General features: G+C 42.4%; 1 protein-coding gene across 5 annotated transcripts in view; it reads right to left on the bottom strand.

Moving 5' to 3' along the window:
* Nucleotides 1–19,212, bottom strand: part of LDLRAP1 (low density lipoprotein receptor adaptor protein 1) — a 72,305-nt gene that overhangs the window by 34,399 nt on the left and 18,694 nt on the right. For all 5 annotated transcript variants that reach the window (XM_026702588.2, XM_087939649.1, XM_087939652.1 and 2 more), the window contains exons 2-3: nucleotides 12,237–12,379; nucleotides 6,383–6,495 (exon numbers count right to left, since the gene is read on the bottom strand). In XM_026702588.2, coding sequence (XP_026558373.2) covers nucleotides 6,383–6,495; nucleotides 12,237–12,379 — 256 coding nt within the window. The remainder of the gene's footprint in view (nucleotides 1–6,382; nucleotides 6,496–12,236; nucleotides 12,380–19,212) is intronic.

Below are 19,212 nucleotides of genomic sequence, written 5' to 3'. Positions count from 1 at the left end.
CATTCCTCTGGGCACTCCAGCTATCACCCGTTGCTCTTCTGGGTTCCAGAGCGCACATGTGCACTGGCCAGCTGGTCTTCATGCACACATGCACGTTACAAACCAGAAGACCAGGTCGCTGGCACGCATGTGAGTGCCGGGAAGCTAAGCTTCCGGTTTCTGGTACTCCCGTGCATGCACGTCGGGGAGCTGCTTCTCTGGTTTCTGGTGCATGCATGCGCTCTCGTTTCGGCACTCAGTGCTGAAAAGGTTCACCACTATTGCCATAAGGACTAGAAGCTTAAGTAGAAGCTGGGTAGTTGTTGACTTCCAATATTTAATATGAGGCTTCACTGTAAACGTTTGCTTTCCCGATGAGAAAAATGAAAGCTTAGCTACAGATTCATAAAATTTATTAGATGAAAGCGGATGGAGTAACAGAATTTTCTAGTGGGAGATCTTATAACATTGGGGGAATAAGGGAAAACAAACAGCTATTCATCTTCCTCAAACTGCTGCTTTCTAAGGAGCATTGTTTTTCATTCTTAAAATGAGAGGCCGAATAAAAGAGAAACAGCATTGTTTCAAACTCCAGTAACACTGGTAAATCTTGCTCTTTTATATAAAGGGCTTTTCCACTGCAGAGGTTGTGTGATCCTCCCACAATATCTTGCAAGGAGGATTCTTTTAATCATGCCAAATTCTAATTTTTATGTGCCAGATGGGAAAAAATGATTAAGCAGACAGGGAGGGATCATCTAAAGTGGTCAATGTGGTTGTCATGAAATGTCAGCGTTACTTATTTCTTCAGATGTGTCTCCTTAAGACTCTGGGTTGTTTGGCAAAAGGGATACAATAGTGAAATAGTAACACTGAACTCAGTTAAATAAAAGCCAACTATCCCTGAACTAAATAATTATTTCCTTCCTGGGCTGGCTGTTTCCAACTAAGTTGCATCACCTGTTCTGAAGGCCCCTTGGAAAAATCTGGGTTGGACAGCTTTCTAAAAAGATATGGGAAGAGAAATGTCTATGGAGATTCTCAATCATTCAAGTCATGGTTGTCCCAAAGGTGCTTTTCCAAAAGGCAACTGGACTTTCTCGGTTTTTTTCCTTTGAAAATGTTTTGCTTCTCATCCAAGAAGCTTCCTCAGTTCTGAAAAAGTTCTGAAGAAGTTCTGAAGTAGTTCTGAAGAACTGAAGAAACCTCTTGCATAAGAAGTGAAACATTTGCAAGAAAAAAAACCAAGAAAGTCCAGTTGCCTTTTGGGAAAGCACCTTTAGGACATGAGAGGAAACATTCTCCAAAGTACCTGAGGGCAGGACAAGAAGCAATGGGTGAAGACTAATTAAGTAGAGAAGCAACTTAGAACTAAGGAGAAATTTTCTGACAGTTAGAACAATTAATCAGAGGAACAACTTGCCTCCAGAAGTTGTAAATACTCCAACACTGCAGATTTATAAAAAGAGACTGGATAACAATTTGTATGAAATACTCTAGGGTGTCCTGCCTAAGCAAGGGGTTAGACTAGAAGACCTCCAAGGTCCCTTCCAACTCTGCTATTCCCTTCTATTCTCATTTTCTGGATGGCCTGTTCCAAAGAAAGGGGATTGCCCCTGAAAATCCCTTTCCTTGGTTCTCTCCGCCTTGGCTTTTCTCTAGGGAGGGAGTTCTCCAACTGCCTTCTGGTCTTTTAGAGAATGGAGATAACTACTACCATGGCCAGGTGGTCCTGAAGATAATAAAGACCTGAGCCATCAAGACTTTGTAAGTGATAACCAATATCCTAATTGGAGCTGAATCCTCCAGGTAGTCCCTGCTTAATGACCCATTGCTTACTGTTCATAGTTACAATGGATCTCTCAAAAGGTACTTACAAGCCAGTTCCAGACTTCCACTGACCTGCTTTACGGCGGGGGTCTTCAAACTTGACAACTTTAAGACTTGTGGACGTCAGGTCCCAGAATTCCTCCTCCAGTCATGTTAGCTCAGGAATTCTGGGAGTTGACAACCACAAGTCGTAAACTTACCAAGTTTGAAGAGCCTTGCTTTATGGCCACTGCAAACAAGGTCATAAAACTGGGTTGGTCACCTGGGTGCTTTGATTTATGGCTGTCATGACTTATGATGGACATTCTGGGCTCCATTATAGATGTTAAATCGAGGGTTATCTGTACTGGTAACCAACGCAGATTCTTAAGAAAGACTTCATTCTGTTGTCATCTGGCTTGAAATGACAAAGAGGCCAGTCATGGTTGGCAGAGCCTCCTGATGCAGAACAGGATCAACCAATGCTGGGCAAAAATCCTCCAGGCCGTGGTTTCTACTAGCTGCCTAAGCAGGGTCCCTAAGTTTAGACAAGTCCCCAAATTCTGAACCTGCTCATCTAGAGACCGAATAACAAACACAGAGATACTCTCATCCAACCTCCTGCTCAGTCAGGAAACCTTATAGCATTTCAGATAAATGGCCGTCTAATCTCTTCTTAAAACCCCCCAGGGTTGGAACACTCACAACTTCTGAAGGCAAGTTGTTCCACCGAGTCATTGTTCTACCCCAGGGCCCCCCAAACTTGGCAACTTGAAGACTTGTGGACTTCAACTCCCACAATTCTCCAGCCAGCTAAGTTTGGAGATCTCTGTCCTACCCCTACTCCCAGATGGGAGGGATGCTTGCCAGCTTCTGAAGCAACAGAAAGTCCCTGTTTCTGGGATTCATTCTAAGATTCTTCATTTCAGTAAGGATTTTTGTGATCCCATTTCTTTGTCCAAGATCCACTGATTGTCACCATGGCGCTCACCATCCCCCCAAGTGTGAACCTTTGGTTTAGGTTCAGAATAGGAGAAGGTCACAAGAAGCTCTCAAGAAGACATTGCTAGGTGCTTAGGAAAGCAGCCTGGCCTTTGAGATCTTCCCATCCCTGCTCAGACCAGACCAAAGCCTAGAAATTAGGCTCTACCTAAAGACTAAGTAGTATTCAGCACTCATTTCTCTGGAGCAGCCACAACCAACTTTCATGCGATCAGTGTATCTTCTGAATTGCCTTTTTATCGGACAAAAGCAGGCTTAGCAATCCGATAACCTTTCTCAGAAGAAGAGAATGGAAGCAACAGTTTGCTGCGATCGGGGAGGGAGAGATTTATCGCCTGCCAATGATGAGATGACATTGCTTTAAGAATGCATTTAGTTCCTAAGGCAACTTGGGACGGGTGGGCGCATCCAACAGGAGGATCTGGGCTGTGGCTCTCTTGGAGATCACTCATTTTGAAGCTCCTGCCTCCTGCTCTGCAAATCCCTTGATGCCGATGGAACTGATGGAACAGCAATAAAGAAATCCTCCAAAGAATAATGTCAAACGCCAAGAAAACAAATGCAGGCAACTTCAAAGCAGTGTGAAGATAACACGAATAGTCCATGGTCTGAGGGGCATCCTCACCATTTCACACCTCTTCCAAGAATGTCCTCCAGAACTAGCCAAGAAAATACAGCAAGTAGAATATATGTGTACAGTATTTTTATTTACAGGTAGTCCTCCACTTAAAAAAAGAGGAAAAATAGCAGGAAAGACTTATTCTGACCCCAGAGTGGTCCATTAAACGCATGGGAATTGCAACAGAAATGTGTTCAGTGTTCTGTCAAAAATTGGCAGTAATGAGGGGGTCTGTTATTCCTCTAAGTGGGCCGAGCTCTGCCACTGGTTTCTCCAAGGATTACATGCCTCATTAATTGCTTTCAGGAACTCCTTGAAGAATTCCTTGTTCTTAAACAAGTGCATAGATTGTTCCTCTGCATCTGCCTACTGGTCTCAGAGTTTTTCTTTGCTGGATTTTCTATTTTGGGGGGGGGGCATATTAGTTCTCTTCTGATCTTGTATTGTATTAAAGTGCCAGAAAGAGTGTAGAGAAGAGCAACAAAGAGGATTAGGGGACTGGAGGCTAAAACATATGAAGAATGGTTGCAGGAATTGGGCATGTCTACCCTAATGAAAAGAAGGACTAGGGGAGACATGATAGCAGTCTTCCAATATTTGAGGGGCTGCCACAAAGAAGAGGGAGTCAAGCTATTCTCCAAAGCACCTAAAGGCAGGACAAGAAGCAATGGGTGGAAATTAATCAAGGAGAGAAGCAACTTAGAACTAAGGAGAAATTGCCTGATAATTAGGACAATTAATCAGTGGAACAACTTGCCTCCAGAAGTTGTGAATGCTCCAACACTGGAAGTTTTTAAAAAGATGTTGGATAACCATTTGTCTGAAGTGGTGTAGGGTTTCCAGCCTAGACAGAGGGTTGGACTAGAAGGCCTCCAAGGTCCCTTCCAACTCTGTTATTCTATTCTATTCTATTCTATTCTATTCTATTCTATTCTATTCTATTCTATTCTATTCTATTCTATTCTATTCTATTCTATTCTACTCTACTCTACTCTACTCTACTCTACTCTACTCATTGGGATTGGAAGATGCCTTTTTTCCTAACGGGATGTGGGAAAGGCCCTCGGAGGCAGGTTGAAGAGATGTTGCCTAGGGAACATAAGTCAGATAAGAGACAGCATCGCCTGCAGCTGCACAGTGGGTGGAGCAAGAGGCTCAGAAGGGACCCTCCCCTAAGTTCTCAGGCTATAAAGGCAACAGCAGGAGAACTGCACTTTAAGACTTGCAAGGTTCTGTTAATGTAGTTCAGAGATCCCCAAACTTGGCAACTTTAAGACTTGTGGATTTCAACTCCCAGAATCCTCCAGCTGGCTGGAGAATTCTGGGAGTTGAAGTTAACAAGTCTTAAAGTTGCCAAGTTTGGAGACCTCTGATGTAGCTTTACAGTACAGTAGAATTAGTTTCAAGATCCACTCTGGGTCAGTCACCAGGATCAGAGATTTAGTCTTCCAAGTTTTCAAACTCATGCTGGAGCCCATCTAGTATTAATTTATCTGATTGTGTTCCCTGTCTGGTCAACATCGTAAAGGTTGAGTCCTTCCTTAAAAGCAGCCTTACAATCTTGTCATTAAATCTACTTAATTACAGGTCATCCTCGAGTTACAATAGCTCATTTAGTGACCATTCAAAATTACAAGGGCAGTGAAAAAAGGGTCTTAGTACCATGGTCGCGTGATTAAAATTCAGACCTGCGGCAACTGACTCGTATTTATGACAGCTGCAGTGTCTTGAGGTCATGTGGTCACCTTTTGCAAACTTCCAACAAGCAAAGTCAGTGGGAGAAACCAGATGCACCAAACAATCGTGTTACCAATTTAACAACTGCAGTGATTCACTTAACAGCCTTAGCAAAAAAGGTTGTAAAATGAGGCGAAAATAATGTAATGCTGGATTTGCTTAACAATCACTGCAAACAAGGTCAATAAATCAGCACAATTTACTTAATGACTGTATCACTAAATAATGGAAAGTACTACATACACACACACACACACACACACACACACACACAAAGGTAACCTCTATGGGTAAGTGTATCAACCAGACGATATGATGAAGCATCACCAAAAATATAGCTGTGCTAATAAAATCAGAACAAAAAAATGGAATAATGAATGACTGAGTGACACCTGTGGAAACAAAAAGTGTATCCATAAAATGTTAATATAAAACTAGCTCAGTTCTTTAACATATTATTAAATCTATCCATACTGACCATCTATTGCTCCATCATCTCAGTTTTAGTACAATGTGATTTCGATGCAATGATTTGTATGTAATAGATACCTAATAATCTGTGATACAATTGCCTTAGAGCCGTGATGGTGAACCTATGGCACACGTGCCACAAGTGGCACACAGAGCCATTTGTGTTGGCACGTGAGCTGCAGGCAAACTTACCTCATTGTGCATGTGCACACCTAACAGCTGATTTCTGGCCAGTTTGAGGCCTTTTTTGGCCTCCCAAAGGCTTGAGGAAGGTTTCTGCAGGCTTTGCAGGCCAAAAACTAGGCCCATTTCATCACTTCCTGTTTTTCCGAAAATACCAGAAGTGACAAAACGGGGCTAGTTTTCGGCCTGCAAAGCATTCAGAAACCTTCCTCAAGCCTCTGGTAGGCCGAAAAAGGCCTCAAACCGGCCGAAAATCAGCTGTGGGGTGCAGTGCAGGTAAGGAAGCGGCAGGGATGCGTGGGGATTGCACACGCATGAGTAGGAGACATGGGGGTGCGCATTGCCTTCTGGGTGTTGGCACACGAGCATGAATGTGCAAGTGCGTGCACAATTTTTGGCACAGGAGCCCAAATAGGTTAGCCACCACTGCCTTAGAGTATTAAATGTAAATAAGAGAAAAGAAGAAAAAAGAATATAGGATATTAATTACAGTTTCAAACGTTAACCCTTCGAACGCTCTCCTGGGAAGGAGAGGACTTAATTATTTGCTCTGAAAATTTGAAAGGTATGGATGAGGCGTACCTGTATATTGACACGTTTTCAATTGATTCATTTGTTATGCTGTCACTGAGAACGATTCCTCTGGGTGATACTTTCAGAGTCACTTTTCTGAGTTTTCTCCCACTGGCCTTTGCCTTGGAATAGAGAAAAGAACTGCATTCAGATGTTGCCACAAAGATAAATCAATTCACAATCTCTTACTGTCAGGCCCCTCAAAGCAAGAAAGAGTTACTTCTAAGCAGTTTCTTTTATTGTACTTTGCCTATAGACAGAAATATTGTCAAACCAAAGCAAACTACTTGCATCATTAAAGAAATACTCAGGAAAACCCCTGAAAATCTTCCGCCCCTATAAATTCTCCTGAGTGCCAAGGGCATTAGGAAGGACCAAGCTTACACCCTTCATCTTTATTTGACAGAGAACAAGGTTAGATGGAATTTCTTTTATTCGAGCAACCTTTGAATTCCTTCTATAATCTATCACCATTTTACTGAAGTTTGATCCTCTAAAATTGCATCTGTTTTATGAATAACACACTATTTTATGAAGTGAATTCTGGTGGGCTTTCAGAGCGAGTTAAGAACATTTTTACTTCGCGTTCTTCAACTTCACTTCCAAGCACATGACAATGAAGTATTAACAGGTGGAATGTCTAACAAAAGGTTGCAGGATGGAAGACCTGGTATTATTCTGACATTCCGTTGCATTCCTCTCTCATTTCTTTGCATCTCCTTTTAACTTTCTTTGGTTGTGTTCACTTTGCTATCCCTAATAGCTCAAGCAAAAATCTACAAACGCAATTCCAGAACATGCTAAGCTTGATTAGTTTTTTTTAAAAATCCTAGTTAGGTCTGTGGGTGGCTTAGTGAGTTACATAATCCAGCCTGATTAATTATATCACACTGTGTTGCACAACCCCAGAAATTAACTAGGTTAAGTGAGTTCTGTAATCACAGCCAATTAGTATTCCATGGTCGTTCAGTATTTCCTATCCCTTAGTAAGTCTTACGGTTAGGTTTCTCTCTATTTCTATATATTCATTTCCATATTTCATTTCATTTCCTCAGGTGTAATGGTATGTAGGAATGACCTTGGGAGACAAAGGAAGAGCTGCAGATTAGAAAACAGATATTAAACAGTTTGTTTAATAACCATTTGAAGTTACAACAGCAATGAAAAAAAGTGACTTGTGACCTTTCCCACTGCAGCCTCCCCAAGGACATATGATCAAAATTCATACGCTTGGAAATTGACTCACAGGTATGACAATTGCAATGTCCTGGGGTTATGGGATCCCCTTTTGCGGCCGTCTGACGAGCAAACTCAATGGGGAAGCCAGGTTCATTTAACAACCATGCTACTAATTTAACAACTGCAGTGATTCACTCAACAATTGTGGCAAGAAAGGTCATAAAATGGTGCAAAAATCCCTCAACAGCTGTCTCACTTAGCAACAGAAATTTTGAGTTCAGCTGTGGTTGTAAGACAAGGACTACCTGTAATGGGAATGCAGCTAACGTCTCAGAAGGGACGTTAAGGACTGGAGATTCTTGGCAGGGGATCTTTCTGGAGGCAGCAAATTTGATGACTTTTTAAAAAGTGCCATTGGGTCACACACAAGGCTACTTAGCAGGCTATGTATGATCCGCAGACTGTGTGTTGGACTGGCCTACTCTATTCTATATATCTTAGTCTATAGGATGGTAACAGTGCTAATAGAATAGAATGGAATATTATTCTTTATTGGCCAAATGTGTTTGGACACACAAGGAATTTGTCTTGGTGCAAATGCTCTCAGTGCATGTAAAAGAAAAGATACATTCATTCGTCAAGAGTCAAGAATCATCAGGTACAACACTTAATGATAGTCATAGGATACAATAAGCAATCAAATCATACTAGGAAATAGTCAATATAAATCGTAAGGATACAAGCGACAAAGTTACAATCATACAGTCACAGGTGGGAGGGGATGGGTAATAAGGAGTGATGAGAAGATTAATAGTAATAGTAATTCAGACTTTGTAATAATTGAACAGTGTTGAGGGAATTATTTGTTTAGCAGAGTGATGGCGTTTAGGAAAAAACTGTCCTTGTGTCTAGTTCTGGTGTGCAGTGCCCTATAGCATCATTTTGAGGGAAGGAGTTGAAACAGTTTATGTCCAGGATGCGAGGGGTCTGTAAACATTTTCACAGCCCTCTTTTTGACTCGTGCAGTATACAGGTCCTTGATGGAAGGCTGGTAGTAATTGTTTTTTCTGCTGTCCTAATTATCCTCTGAAGTCTGTGTCTGTCCTGTTGGGTTGCAGAGCCAAACCAGGCAGTTACAGAGGTGCAGATGACAGACTCAGTCATTCCTCTGTAGAACTGTTTCAGCAGCTCCTTGTTGTTGCAGAATTGTTGTAGGGGTAAAACTATTCCAATCACAATGTGTCTTTTTCCAAATGCAACAATTCAGTAAGTCATTAAAACAAAACCCCAGCTCAATAAAGAAAGTAGATAACATTAGTTAAAATCAGGACTGCAAGTATTAATTGGTTTAATTGAAAACTGCAATTCTGTTGAATGAAAAGGTCTCCCACCAATTAATCAAGAAAGGTAAACGTTGATTTGTTCTAACTGATTTTTGTTTTAATTCAGCAATTAACAAGCAGAGAAAGAAGAAAAACCCTGGAAATGCCCTTAACATCTAGCAAACATGGTCACTTTGTTTCTTACGTAGCAGTATGCCAAAAATGCATTGTTTTGGTAGGAAGAAACTTATTTAAATTTAGAATGGATTAGAATGGATTTTTAAATCTACATCAAAATGTCCTTTAAAAAAATTGATTAAACTTCACTTTTTGAAACAATAACGGAACAAATGAAAAATGTCACTGAACTTTTTTTTAATTGACAAATACTTTTCTTCTCAAGGTGAATACAGTGTGACTGGCACGACAATTTGCATTACAGGAAAAACTCAATTTAGGGATCGTTTGGAAAAAGGGACGGCTGATAACTAAGAAAGGTCAGTTAAATCTAACAGACGCAGTGAAATTGTCCATTCTGTCTTTCCCAGCAGGACTGGCTAAATGTGGAAATATACATATGCATATACATATACATATTCATATACATATACATATACATATAGGCTTATATGTATATATGCTATGCTTATATATGTATGCAATCAATACTTTACAGATAGTCCTTGATTTATGATTACAGCTGGGACCTGAATTTCCATTGCTAAGCAAGGGAGTCGTTAAGTGAGTGGCACCCAATTTTACGACCTTCTTTGCCATGGTTGTTAAGTGAATCACTGCAGTTGTTAAGTGAACCAGGTGGTCATTAAGCAAATCTGGCTCTCCCCATTGACTTTGTTTGTCAGAAGCCAGCTGGGACTGACCCTGAGCCCGTCCAACCATCATAAATATGTACCAGTCGCCAAGCACCCCAATTCTGAACACGTGACCATGGGGATGCGACGGTGGTCATAAGTGCAAGGACCACTCATTGGACACATTTTTCAGTGCCACATTTTTGACTTCGCCTGTCAAGACGTTGCAAAAGGGGAAATCTCTGCAACCGTTATAAATATGAGCCAAGCACCTGAATTTTGACCATAGGACGAACAAGCTGCAAAACGAATGGTTGTTAAGTCAAGGACTACCTGTACCAACACAAATACAGGTGGTCCTCGACTTACAACAGTTCCTTTAGGGACCGTGCAAAGTTACAAAGGCACTGAAAAAGGGACACAACTATTTTTCACACTTATGACCGTGGCAGCATCCCTATGGTCACATGATCCAAATTCAGGCTCCTGGCTGATACTTATGAGGGTTGCAGTGTCCCTGGGTCGCGAGATTTCCCCTTTTGCAGCCTTCTGACAAGCGAAGACAATGGGGGAGCTAGACTCACTTAACAACCGGGTTACTAATTTATCAACTGCAGTGATTCACTTAACAATGGTGGCAAGAAAGGTCATAAAATGGAGCAAAACTCACTTAACAACTGTCTCACTTAGGAAAAGACATTTAAACAGCAATGATAATGTTATGATTGATTATTATTGAATGGCTTTTAAAATGAATTAAAATTAGTAAGAACTGAGATTTGCTGTGATGACCCAGGGTGGGATACAAAACAAACACAGTCACAGAAAACAGGTGAGCCCCTTTTATTCCTTCACTTTGCTTCCAAGCTCTGAATATCTTTGATGGAAGACAAAAAAAACCTCCCCCACAAGCAGTTACGAAAAGGAGGAAAATGCTGTTTAAATTATAAAGAGTAAAAAGCAACACAAACCAGGCAAGATAAGGGCTGGAGGACGTCCACAGATAACACACAGTGGGAAGAACGCCAAACTCGGAGAGGAACTATAAACTAGAGGTATTTCCATGCTTTGTTTCCAGCACTGGCCCATACGCATGTCTGCTCTTATTCAGTTGTCACAGCTGCAGCCTATGAAGAGGATCAAGGCCCTCTCCTCCCCAGTAAACCATGTCTCTCCCTTATCCTCTCCTCCCTGCGTGCCCTAGGATGGAGAAGGGATATGGGCCTGGGTCCTCCTCTGACTGCTCAGCCGGCCTCTGCCCTTCCCCAGCCTCCTCCACAACCTCCAGAGCCACCCTTCCACTCCCTGTCGTCTGTTCCTCCTCTCCCTCAGAGTCCGTCTCCACCAGGGGCATGACATTTGCTCTAAAGGATAATGTGCATTTGAAACTAAGGTCTAATGATGGTTTAATAATAATATAACATGACATGGAAAGTTGATTAATGTAATATGAAGGTAAATTTAAATTTAAGAGGAAAAGACTACACATATTGTACACTGTATAATTGAAAGATGGTTTTATTTCATTGTTTTATTCTTGTATTTGTCTGTTTGTTGTTAAAAATAAAAAAAACTTTTTATATATATAAAAAAGGAAAAGACATTTTGAGCTCAATTGTGGTTGCAAGTCGAGGATTAATGGGCACATGTACACAACAAACCCAGGGTTTTTTGTGTGCACTGATTGCCCAAATAGGCGTTATTGGGTGTCTAAGTTAACCAGGAGAAATTAGAAAATAAATTCTTCCTCCATGGCAGGTTAATTTAGTCACGGGCAGACACATAAAAAATGTATGAAGTCCATAAAGAAACAACAACGGAGAGGGACGAAAAACGTTTTAAAGCAAGTGATAAAAATGCTAATTGGTTTTAAATTATAGATCTTAAGCAGACTGAAAACCCCCTTATCACCCATGTTTTCAGGACCATCTCTCACATCCAGCCAGTGTTAAATATGGAGAGCTGTGGAAATATATTATTCTTATTGTCCTGTTCGCAACAGTGGGTCGCCGACCCGGATTGCTTAGGGAAGCATTTTTCTCAATCTTGGAAAGTTTAAGACGGGTGGACTTCATCTCCCAGAATTCCCCAGGCAGCTGGCTGGGGAATTCTGGGAGTTGGTCCACCCCAGTGGTGGTATTCAGCAGGTTCTGACTAGTTCAGAAGTTTTTTTCTAGTGGAAATTTTGAGTAGTTCGGAGAACCGGCAAATCCCACCTCTGACTGGCCCCGCCCCCATCTCTTCTCCGCCTCCCGAGTCCCAGCTGATTGGCTGGGTCTCCTTTTGTTGCCCTGCACAGGAGAAGGGAGCTGGAAAGCAGGTTAGTGGGGTGTGGAGGGAAGGGGGATTTTACAATAACCTTCCCCTGCCACAGCCAACAAGTCATGCCCACCAAGCCACGCCACGCCCACCAAGCCATGCCTACAGAACCGGGGTAGTAAAAAATTCTGAATCCCACCACTCTTAAAGTTGCCATGGTTGAGAAACACCTGTTTAGGTACAATAGGAGTCAGGGAAGGTGTGAATGGAAACGGGCTCTGGGTCCCTCACCGTTGCCACAATCCTTTTGACAGCTGTAGCAGATAATTCTTCTCCTTTGGGCTGCTCAACCAATGTCATGCCCAGGTATTTCAGGCTGAAGAGCATTCCCTCCAGCAAGGTCTCTCGGGTGTCCGTCCAGTTCTCCGGGAGTTCTATAAAATGAAAAGAACCTTTTTAATTATTATTATCAAGACCACTTGGAACGACTTTTTGGAAGGACGGGGCTGTTGTAAAGGAGCTCCGGCATTTTCTCACTAGCCAGAGATAGGAGAACTCGATTTGTGTGGAAATGCATGCAACGTTTGTTCCTTTAGTGCTCAGGTAGTCCTCAGAAATAGGTGCTCCATCGCTGGAGGCTTTCAAGAAGAGATGGGACAGCCATTAACTTTCTCGTCGTCGCATGTCAAAAGTGCGCATGCAAGTGTGCTTGCACCCATAATGCAGTGTGCGTGTGACCCCCCGCCCCCTGTGCATGCATGTGTGCACACCGCGTGCCTCTGCGCATGCGAGTGCAACCCCCCGCGCCCCCACCCCTGGTACATGCATGCGCATCTCCCCCCGTGTATGCGCGGCAGATACCCGACAATCAGTTGGCTGGTGGAAGGCGAGCACGTATGCACAGTGGATCAGTTCCGGATGATGGCTCGTGTGCCGGCAGAGAGGCTCTGCGTGCCACTTCTGGCACATGTGCCATAGGTTTGCCATCACCGGTTTAAGGTCTCCTGCAGTGATGTGATTCAGACGGTGTGATATTGAAAACTGCCCATTTTCAGCTCTATAACTCACCTTGTGTTGCAGCCCCAGTGAGTACAACAGCTGATTCGTGCGGCAATCCACTGTGCCACACGAATCAGCTGAGCTGCAAAACTCAGAAATATAGGACACACTAGAGCAGGGGCCTCCAACCTTGGCAACTTGAAGACTTTTGGACTTCAACTCCCAGAGTTCCTCAGCCAGCAAAGTTGAAGTCCACAAGTCTTCAAGTTGCCAAGGTTGGAGACCCCTGGACTAGAGCAGGGGCGGGTGGGCGGAGCCAACTGATCGCCGGAACTACTGGTTTGCTCGAACCGGGGCGAACCGCTAGCAGCCCACCCCTGGTCTCCTGCTGAAGCAGGGGGTTGGACTAGGAGGCCTCTAAGGTCCGTTTCAACTCTATTATTCTATGTTCTATTTAGGTAGGGATCATTCAAAGTTACAATAGCACTGAAAAAAAAGTGACCTGTGGCCATTTTTCACCCTTACAACTCTTGCAGTATTTTCATGACCAGAATTTCGATGCTTGGCAATTGCTTCGTGATGGATGCACTATCCTGGGATCATGTGATCCCGTTTTGTGATCTTCTGGCAAGCAAGCAAGCCAGATTCACTTAATAACCATGTCACTACCTTAACTGCAATAATTCACTTAACAAGGATGATAAGAAAGGTCGTAAAATGGGACAAAGCTCACTTAACAATTGTTCTATGACTGGGGTGTCAAACTCAAGGCTGAGAGCCCTGGAAATTGCGAAGGACCAGCCCGCGGTGACTCTGCCAGAGAAAACGGAGTTTGTTCACTGGCAGAATGCGTGGGCCACCACAGGCGCCCCTGACGCAAGTGATGTTGTATATACTAATGGCTTACCCTGTCAGTGTTGGTGGGAATATCTTTGGTGGTTCATTGATTAGTTGTTGTTTACTCTTAGCATGCTTGTCTAAGTTGGTAGTTTCTAGATTGTGGTATAGTTTATTTCTACGTTGATCTAGTATTAATGTTGGTCTCTGCTCATATGGAGCCTCTGTGGCACAGTGGTTAGAGTACAGTACCGCAAGCTACTTCTGCTGCAGCCAGCTGCCTACAATTTGACAGTTCAAGTCCCACTGGCTCAAGATTGACTCAGTCTTCCATCCTTCCGAGGTGGGTAAAATGAGGACTCAAATTGTTGGGGACAAGAGGTTGACTCTGTAAATCACTTAGAGTGGGCTGTAAAGCACTATAAAGTGGTATATAAGTCTAAGTGGTATTGCTATTGCTATTGCTTGCTGCTGAAGATACCTATTTTGGACTTTTTGTTTCCTGTTGGGCTTTTTGGTTGCCTCTTTTGAGTGGTATGTAGATGTTGTTTATCTCTATGTGGCCGTTGATGGCTATTATCATATCCTGCTAAATTTGGCTACGTTATGCCTCTTGCCTTAACATGAAACAATTTCTGAATTAATTTCAAAACTATTTTGCAAACAGATCAGGTCAGATTCCTCAGAAGAGTTTCCCCTGGGGACTTACAGCTCGGAAGGAAGAGAGGAAAAAGTGTTAAAAGTAAATTAAAGAAAAGAAATGGTGCTAATAGGAGATGATTTTGGCTCTGCTTCATCTGTCACGTCTCAGCCTGCCATCTGACAACACCACACCCTTTAAGCAACACAACCGTTGGCAGAGAAATAGACCCTTCACCGTGCTGATGTAAAAACTCCTTTGATATTATGGCGCAATACGACTGGGTTCACACAATACACTGGAGAAGATTAAAATGGGAATGGTTGGTTGTGGTATGGGAAGCCAGCCAACATCTCAGCAAACTGTGGGAATCAGACCATCCTCTTAAGCCACTGATTTGCCTGTATGCTATGTGAACACTGTCTTGATTGAAGGCTCAGCATGTCATAAAGACCCAGATCTTGGTTGGAAATTGGCTGGGCTATTTGCCCCCAAAACTGTCATTTGAGAATAAATCCTGTATAAACCAATGAAATGTATTTTGGAGTCGATGCCACCAAGATGATTTTACCTGGACACAGGTACACAATGACTTTGTCTTAACTCAAGGCTGCAAATGTGTCTGACCCAGAGTCACTCAGCCAGTTTTCATGGCTAAGGCAGGATTTGAACACACAGTCTCCCAATTTCTAGCCTGGTGCCTTAACCACTACACCAAACTGGCTCACTTCCGGTGGTCTCCAGATGGGGAAATGCTCAGTGTTTCCTAACCCTAACCCTTAACCTGACCTTCATTCTTCTACCAAAATAGCCTTTCGTAATCCAGATCTCTCCAGATGTGCCTAACACTAAATCCTGTAATCCTCCATCCACACTGACAGAGAGCTAAATGATGAGGACTAGCATCTATCTCCAGCAACTAGGATTACACCTTGTTACCTATACGGTCTATTAATCTTTTACAATGTGCTTGGTCAGCTTTCCCAATGCCCTGGATGGGACTGAAGTGCAGCACAACCAGAGCACAACAGGTTGTAGAAAATGGACGAAAAGCAGTTGTAGACAGCAGAAAAAAAGCTTATTATTTTTACAGATCTGTTAATTTTTTTCTCTCTCACACACACAACGTACACGAATGTAAAAGAGAACTGCTCTGAAGGCAAAAAAGTTTTGTACAATGCAAGTCCCTTATCCCTGGAATGTGCTCACAACGGGTTACACAATACTGCCCTGACAAAAATACATTCTAATGATAGCAGGAGATTAGAAATTAGTCTCTAACTTATTTTAAAATAAAAAACAGATGCCAATCCTCTTCTATGCTGCTCTCAAGAACACCTGGGAGGATGCATCGGTGAAGCTGCCAGCAGTTGAGTTCAAATGAATTGATCTTTTAGCACCAATTTGAAAGGGGGAAAGAGATCGAGAGGGATATTTTTACCTTTCTGAAAATTCTGGAAACAGATTCTCCCTGCAAGCTTTCTATAGCAAGCCAAGAAGATATAAGAGGTGTTTCCATAAACAGATTTTTTTAAAAAAATTATAATCATGGACTAATAAAAATAAAGTAGCAAAATAGATAAGGTTAAAAAAAATGGAACAGTATCAAAGGAAAAGTTCAAGAAGATTGAAAAGATTGAGATGACTAGGAAGAAGAAAGTCAGCTTGGCGTAGCAATCAAGATGCTGGCTTAGAAATCAGGAGGCTGTGAGTTCTGTTTGCACCTTAAGCATGAAAGCTGGTTGGGTGACTTTGGGCCAGTCTTCTTTCCCATCCCAGTCAACCTCACAGCGTTGATTTGGGAAAAATAGAAGGAGGAAGGAATCTATATATATAAAAGCAAAATACCCCTCACACTTCATCACAAAATCTCCAGAACCGTAAAGCCTACAAACTTGAAATTTTGGCATGTATGTTCCTCTTGGCTTCTAGGTGCTGACTAAGAAAGGATTTTTCAAAATGACCATCACAGCATTAATATTTCCTATATTATTATTAACACGCTCTGATGCTAAGGAATTCTACTCCCCCTCCCCACCTGAAAAGAAATCTGCTCCAAATGCAAAACGCAAGCAGAGGAGAGGAGGTTCGGTTTTAATTTCACAGCAGCAAGCGGCTTTAGTACAGAACAGTTGAGCTAAGCCATCACGGATCTATATCATTATTTCTGGTGGCATCTGTTCCTTGACCTGCCTTCCTTGAAGGCTGATACCCAGGCACAAAGCTAATCTTTCTAACACACTGCCGCCTCCATTGATGTTTCGGCTAAGTGGCTTTCTCAAGCCTCACACAAAAAGCTCGCACTTCACACACCCTGTAGGATTATCCTGGGCGGCTCCTCTTGGTGCCAGTATTAAAAGTAAGTTAAAGGAAAAATATGGAAGGACAGCATATTCCACTGGTGAGGCTAGCCTCAGGCTGACTTAACCCAACGAGCACCTGTTGCATCAACTTCCTTCAATGTTTCCTAACCAGCAGATCAGCTTGTATTCCTTGTGGGATCTCCTCCTCTTTGTGCCACAGCAAACCAACGTATTTACTTATGCAGCTCAACGCCAGCCAATTCAAAAACGAACCAAACTGAGTTTAAGGGGACTTGTAACCCAGCAGGTGGAGACCTGCAGCTTCAGGCATTTCTTGTTTTGAAGTCTGCCCTAGAAGCAACAAGGCAGATGTGTCAGCCTTCCCATGTAGTTCATAAGCTAATTCTACTACACTATATGGCTATATTAAAAAGAATTTTTTGCAAGTCTGAAAGCACAAATCTCCCACTGTCTTTCTTATAGTCTGAAAAGTTGGGAAGCTTCCTTTCTGAGTTTCTTTCTTTTCCCCTTTGGCAACTGCAGGCGATACCATCCAGTGGTGGGATTCAAGTTTTTTACCACCGGTTCTGTGGGTGTGGCTTGGTGGGCATGGCAGGGGAAGGATACTGTAAAATCTCCCTTCCTTACCCACCTCCCTAACCTGCTTTCCAGCTCTGTTCTCCGGTGCAGGGCAACCAAAGAAGACCCAGCCAATCAGCTGGGACTCAGGAGGCGGAGCATAGATGGGGGCGGGGCCAGTCAGAGGTGGGATTTGTTGGTTCTCCGAACTACTCAACATTTCCACTACTGGTTCTCCAGAACTGGTCATAACCTGCTGAATGATACCTCTGATACCATCTCTTATCTGACCATTCCTTAGGCCAGGGGTGTTTCCTCTTGGGAACATGTCAGACTTTTGGACTTCAACTCCCAGAATTTCCCATTCAGCCATGTCCGGCCACAAGTCTTAAAGTTGCCAAGTTCAGAGAGCCCTGACCTAGACAGCATCTCTCCCCCGCCACCCCAATCTCCATCTCCCAAGGTGATTCACACATATCGTTACAAGGTCTCAAGGGACTCCCTGGGATTCCATACATGTTACAAGATGATTTATCCCAAAACTTTTAACATTCCCGCTTTTAGCTTTAAATAGCCACATGCCATATTTTCAGAGAATAACGGGAGCCACATTCGCCAGGAAGGCCCCAGGATTTGGAAAGCCGGCCTACAACTTTTCCAAATCTTCCTTAGAAGGTTGCGTTGGTGAAACAAAGAAGTGAATCAATTAGTATTCTTGGGGCTAAATTTGCCTATAAACAGTTGCAGGATTTTTTTCTGTGGGGAATGAGTTTTGATAGGGATGAACAGTGCTTACTCTGGGCAGAAAGAACAGCTGGGATTGGCAAAGACGGGTGCATTAACTTGATTGCTTTTCGTTTTGATATCGATCAGCGGATTTAATGCTCTGGGTTGCACTATTACAACTATTACTATATTAGTTCAGAGGCTGTGTGGCCGTTGTGTTAAGTCAAGCTGGGGACTCATGTAGATCATCCACCCACTTATTCCTCAGGCTCATCAACATTTTCACTGGGTTGTTTTTTTTTTTTTCCTAGATCCAAAAATTCCACCAATAACTTTACAGTTTGATTCTGGGTAGAATTAGCTGCACTCATAACCCCCTGAATAAACACATTAACGATACAGAGATTTATATGTGCATAATAGAGCCCAAAAGTTATGTTGCTAAGTGAGAAATGTGTTGTGAGTTTTGTCCCATTTTACGACCTTTCTTGCCAGTTGTTAAATGAATCACTGCAGTTGTTTAATTAATAACATGGTTTTAAGTGAATCTGATTTCCCCATTGACTTTGCTTCTCGGAAGGTCGCAAAAGGGAACACTGCAACCGTCATAAATATGAGTCAGCTGCTAAGCATCCGAATTTTGATCATGTGACCATGGAGATGCTACAAAGCTTGTAAGTGTAAAAAATGATCATAAATCACTTTTATCAGTGCCATTATAACTTTGGTTACTAAATGAACTGTTGTAAATTGAGGACTACCTGTATGTATACCATACAGTTATAAAACTGTCTAAGCCCATTATCTGTGAGCAATTTACAAAAATTCAGATAATGCTGGAAATTCTTTTGAAAAACTTAAAATTCTGAAAATCTTTTTTTTTTTTTTTTGGACAATGTTCCTGTTGAACCTCCTGAATTGCAAGAAGGCAGTTCAGCTGCAGTTTGTTCCATTATCTAAGCCCCATTTAGAGAAACAAAAAAACTTTGATCTACAATATATCCATGCAGGACTTAAATGCAAAAATGCACTTCAAAGCGCTGTCTGGGATCAAACATGCGATGAGGCTTCCTTACTTCTGGTTGCCTTCCATAACTTGCTGGGGACATTATGGCTCACGCGGGATTAATACAGAAACCTAGAAATAACCAGAAACGAACTCTCAAGACAAAAGCTGCTTAAT

Source organism: Pseudonaja textilis, chromosome 10 (genome assembly GCF_049901715.1).
Source record: "Pseudonaja textilis isolate UNSWEBS1 chromosome 10, rPseTex1.2, whole genome shotgun sequence".
In the NCBI taxonomy this organism is placed as follows: Eukaryota; Metazoa; Chordata; class Lepidosauria; order Squamata; family Elapidae; genus Pseudonaja; species Pseudonaja textilis.
This window is presented reverse-complemented; position numbering and strand designations above follow the sequence as displayed.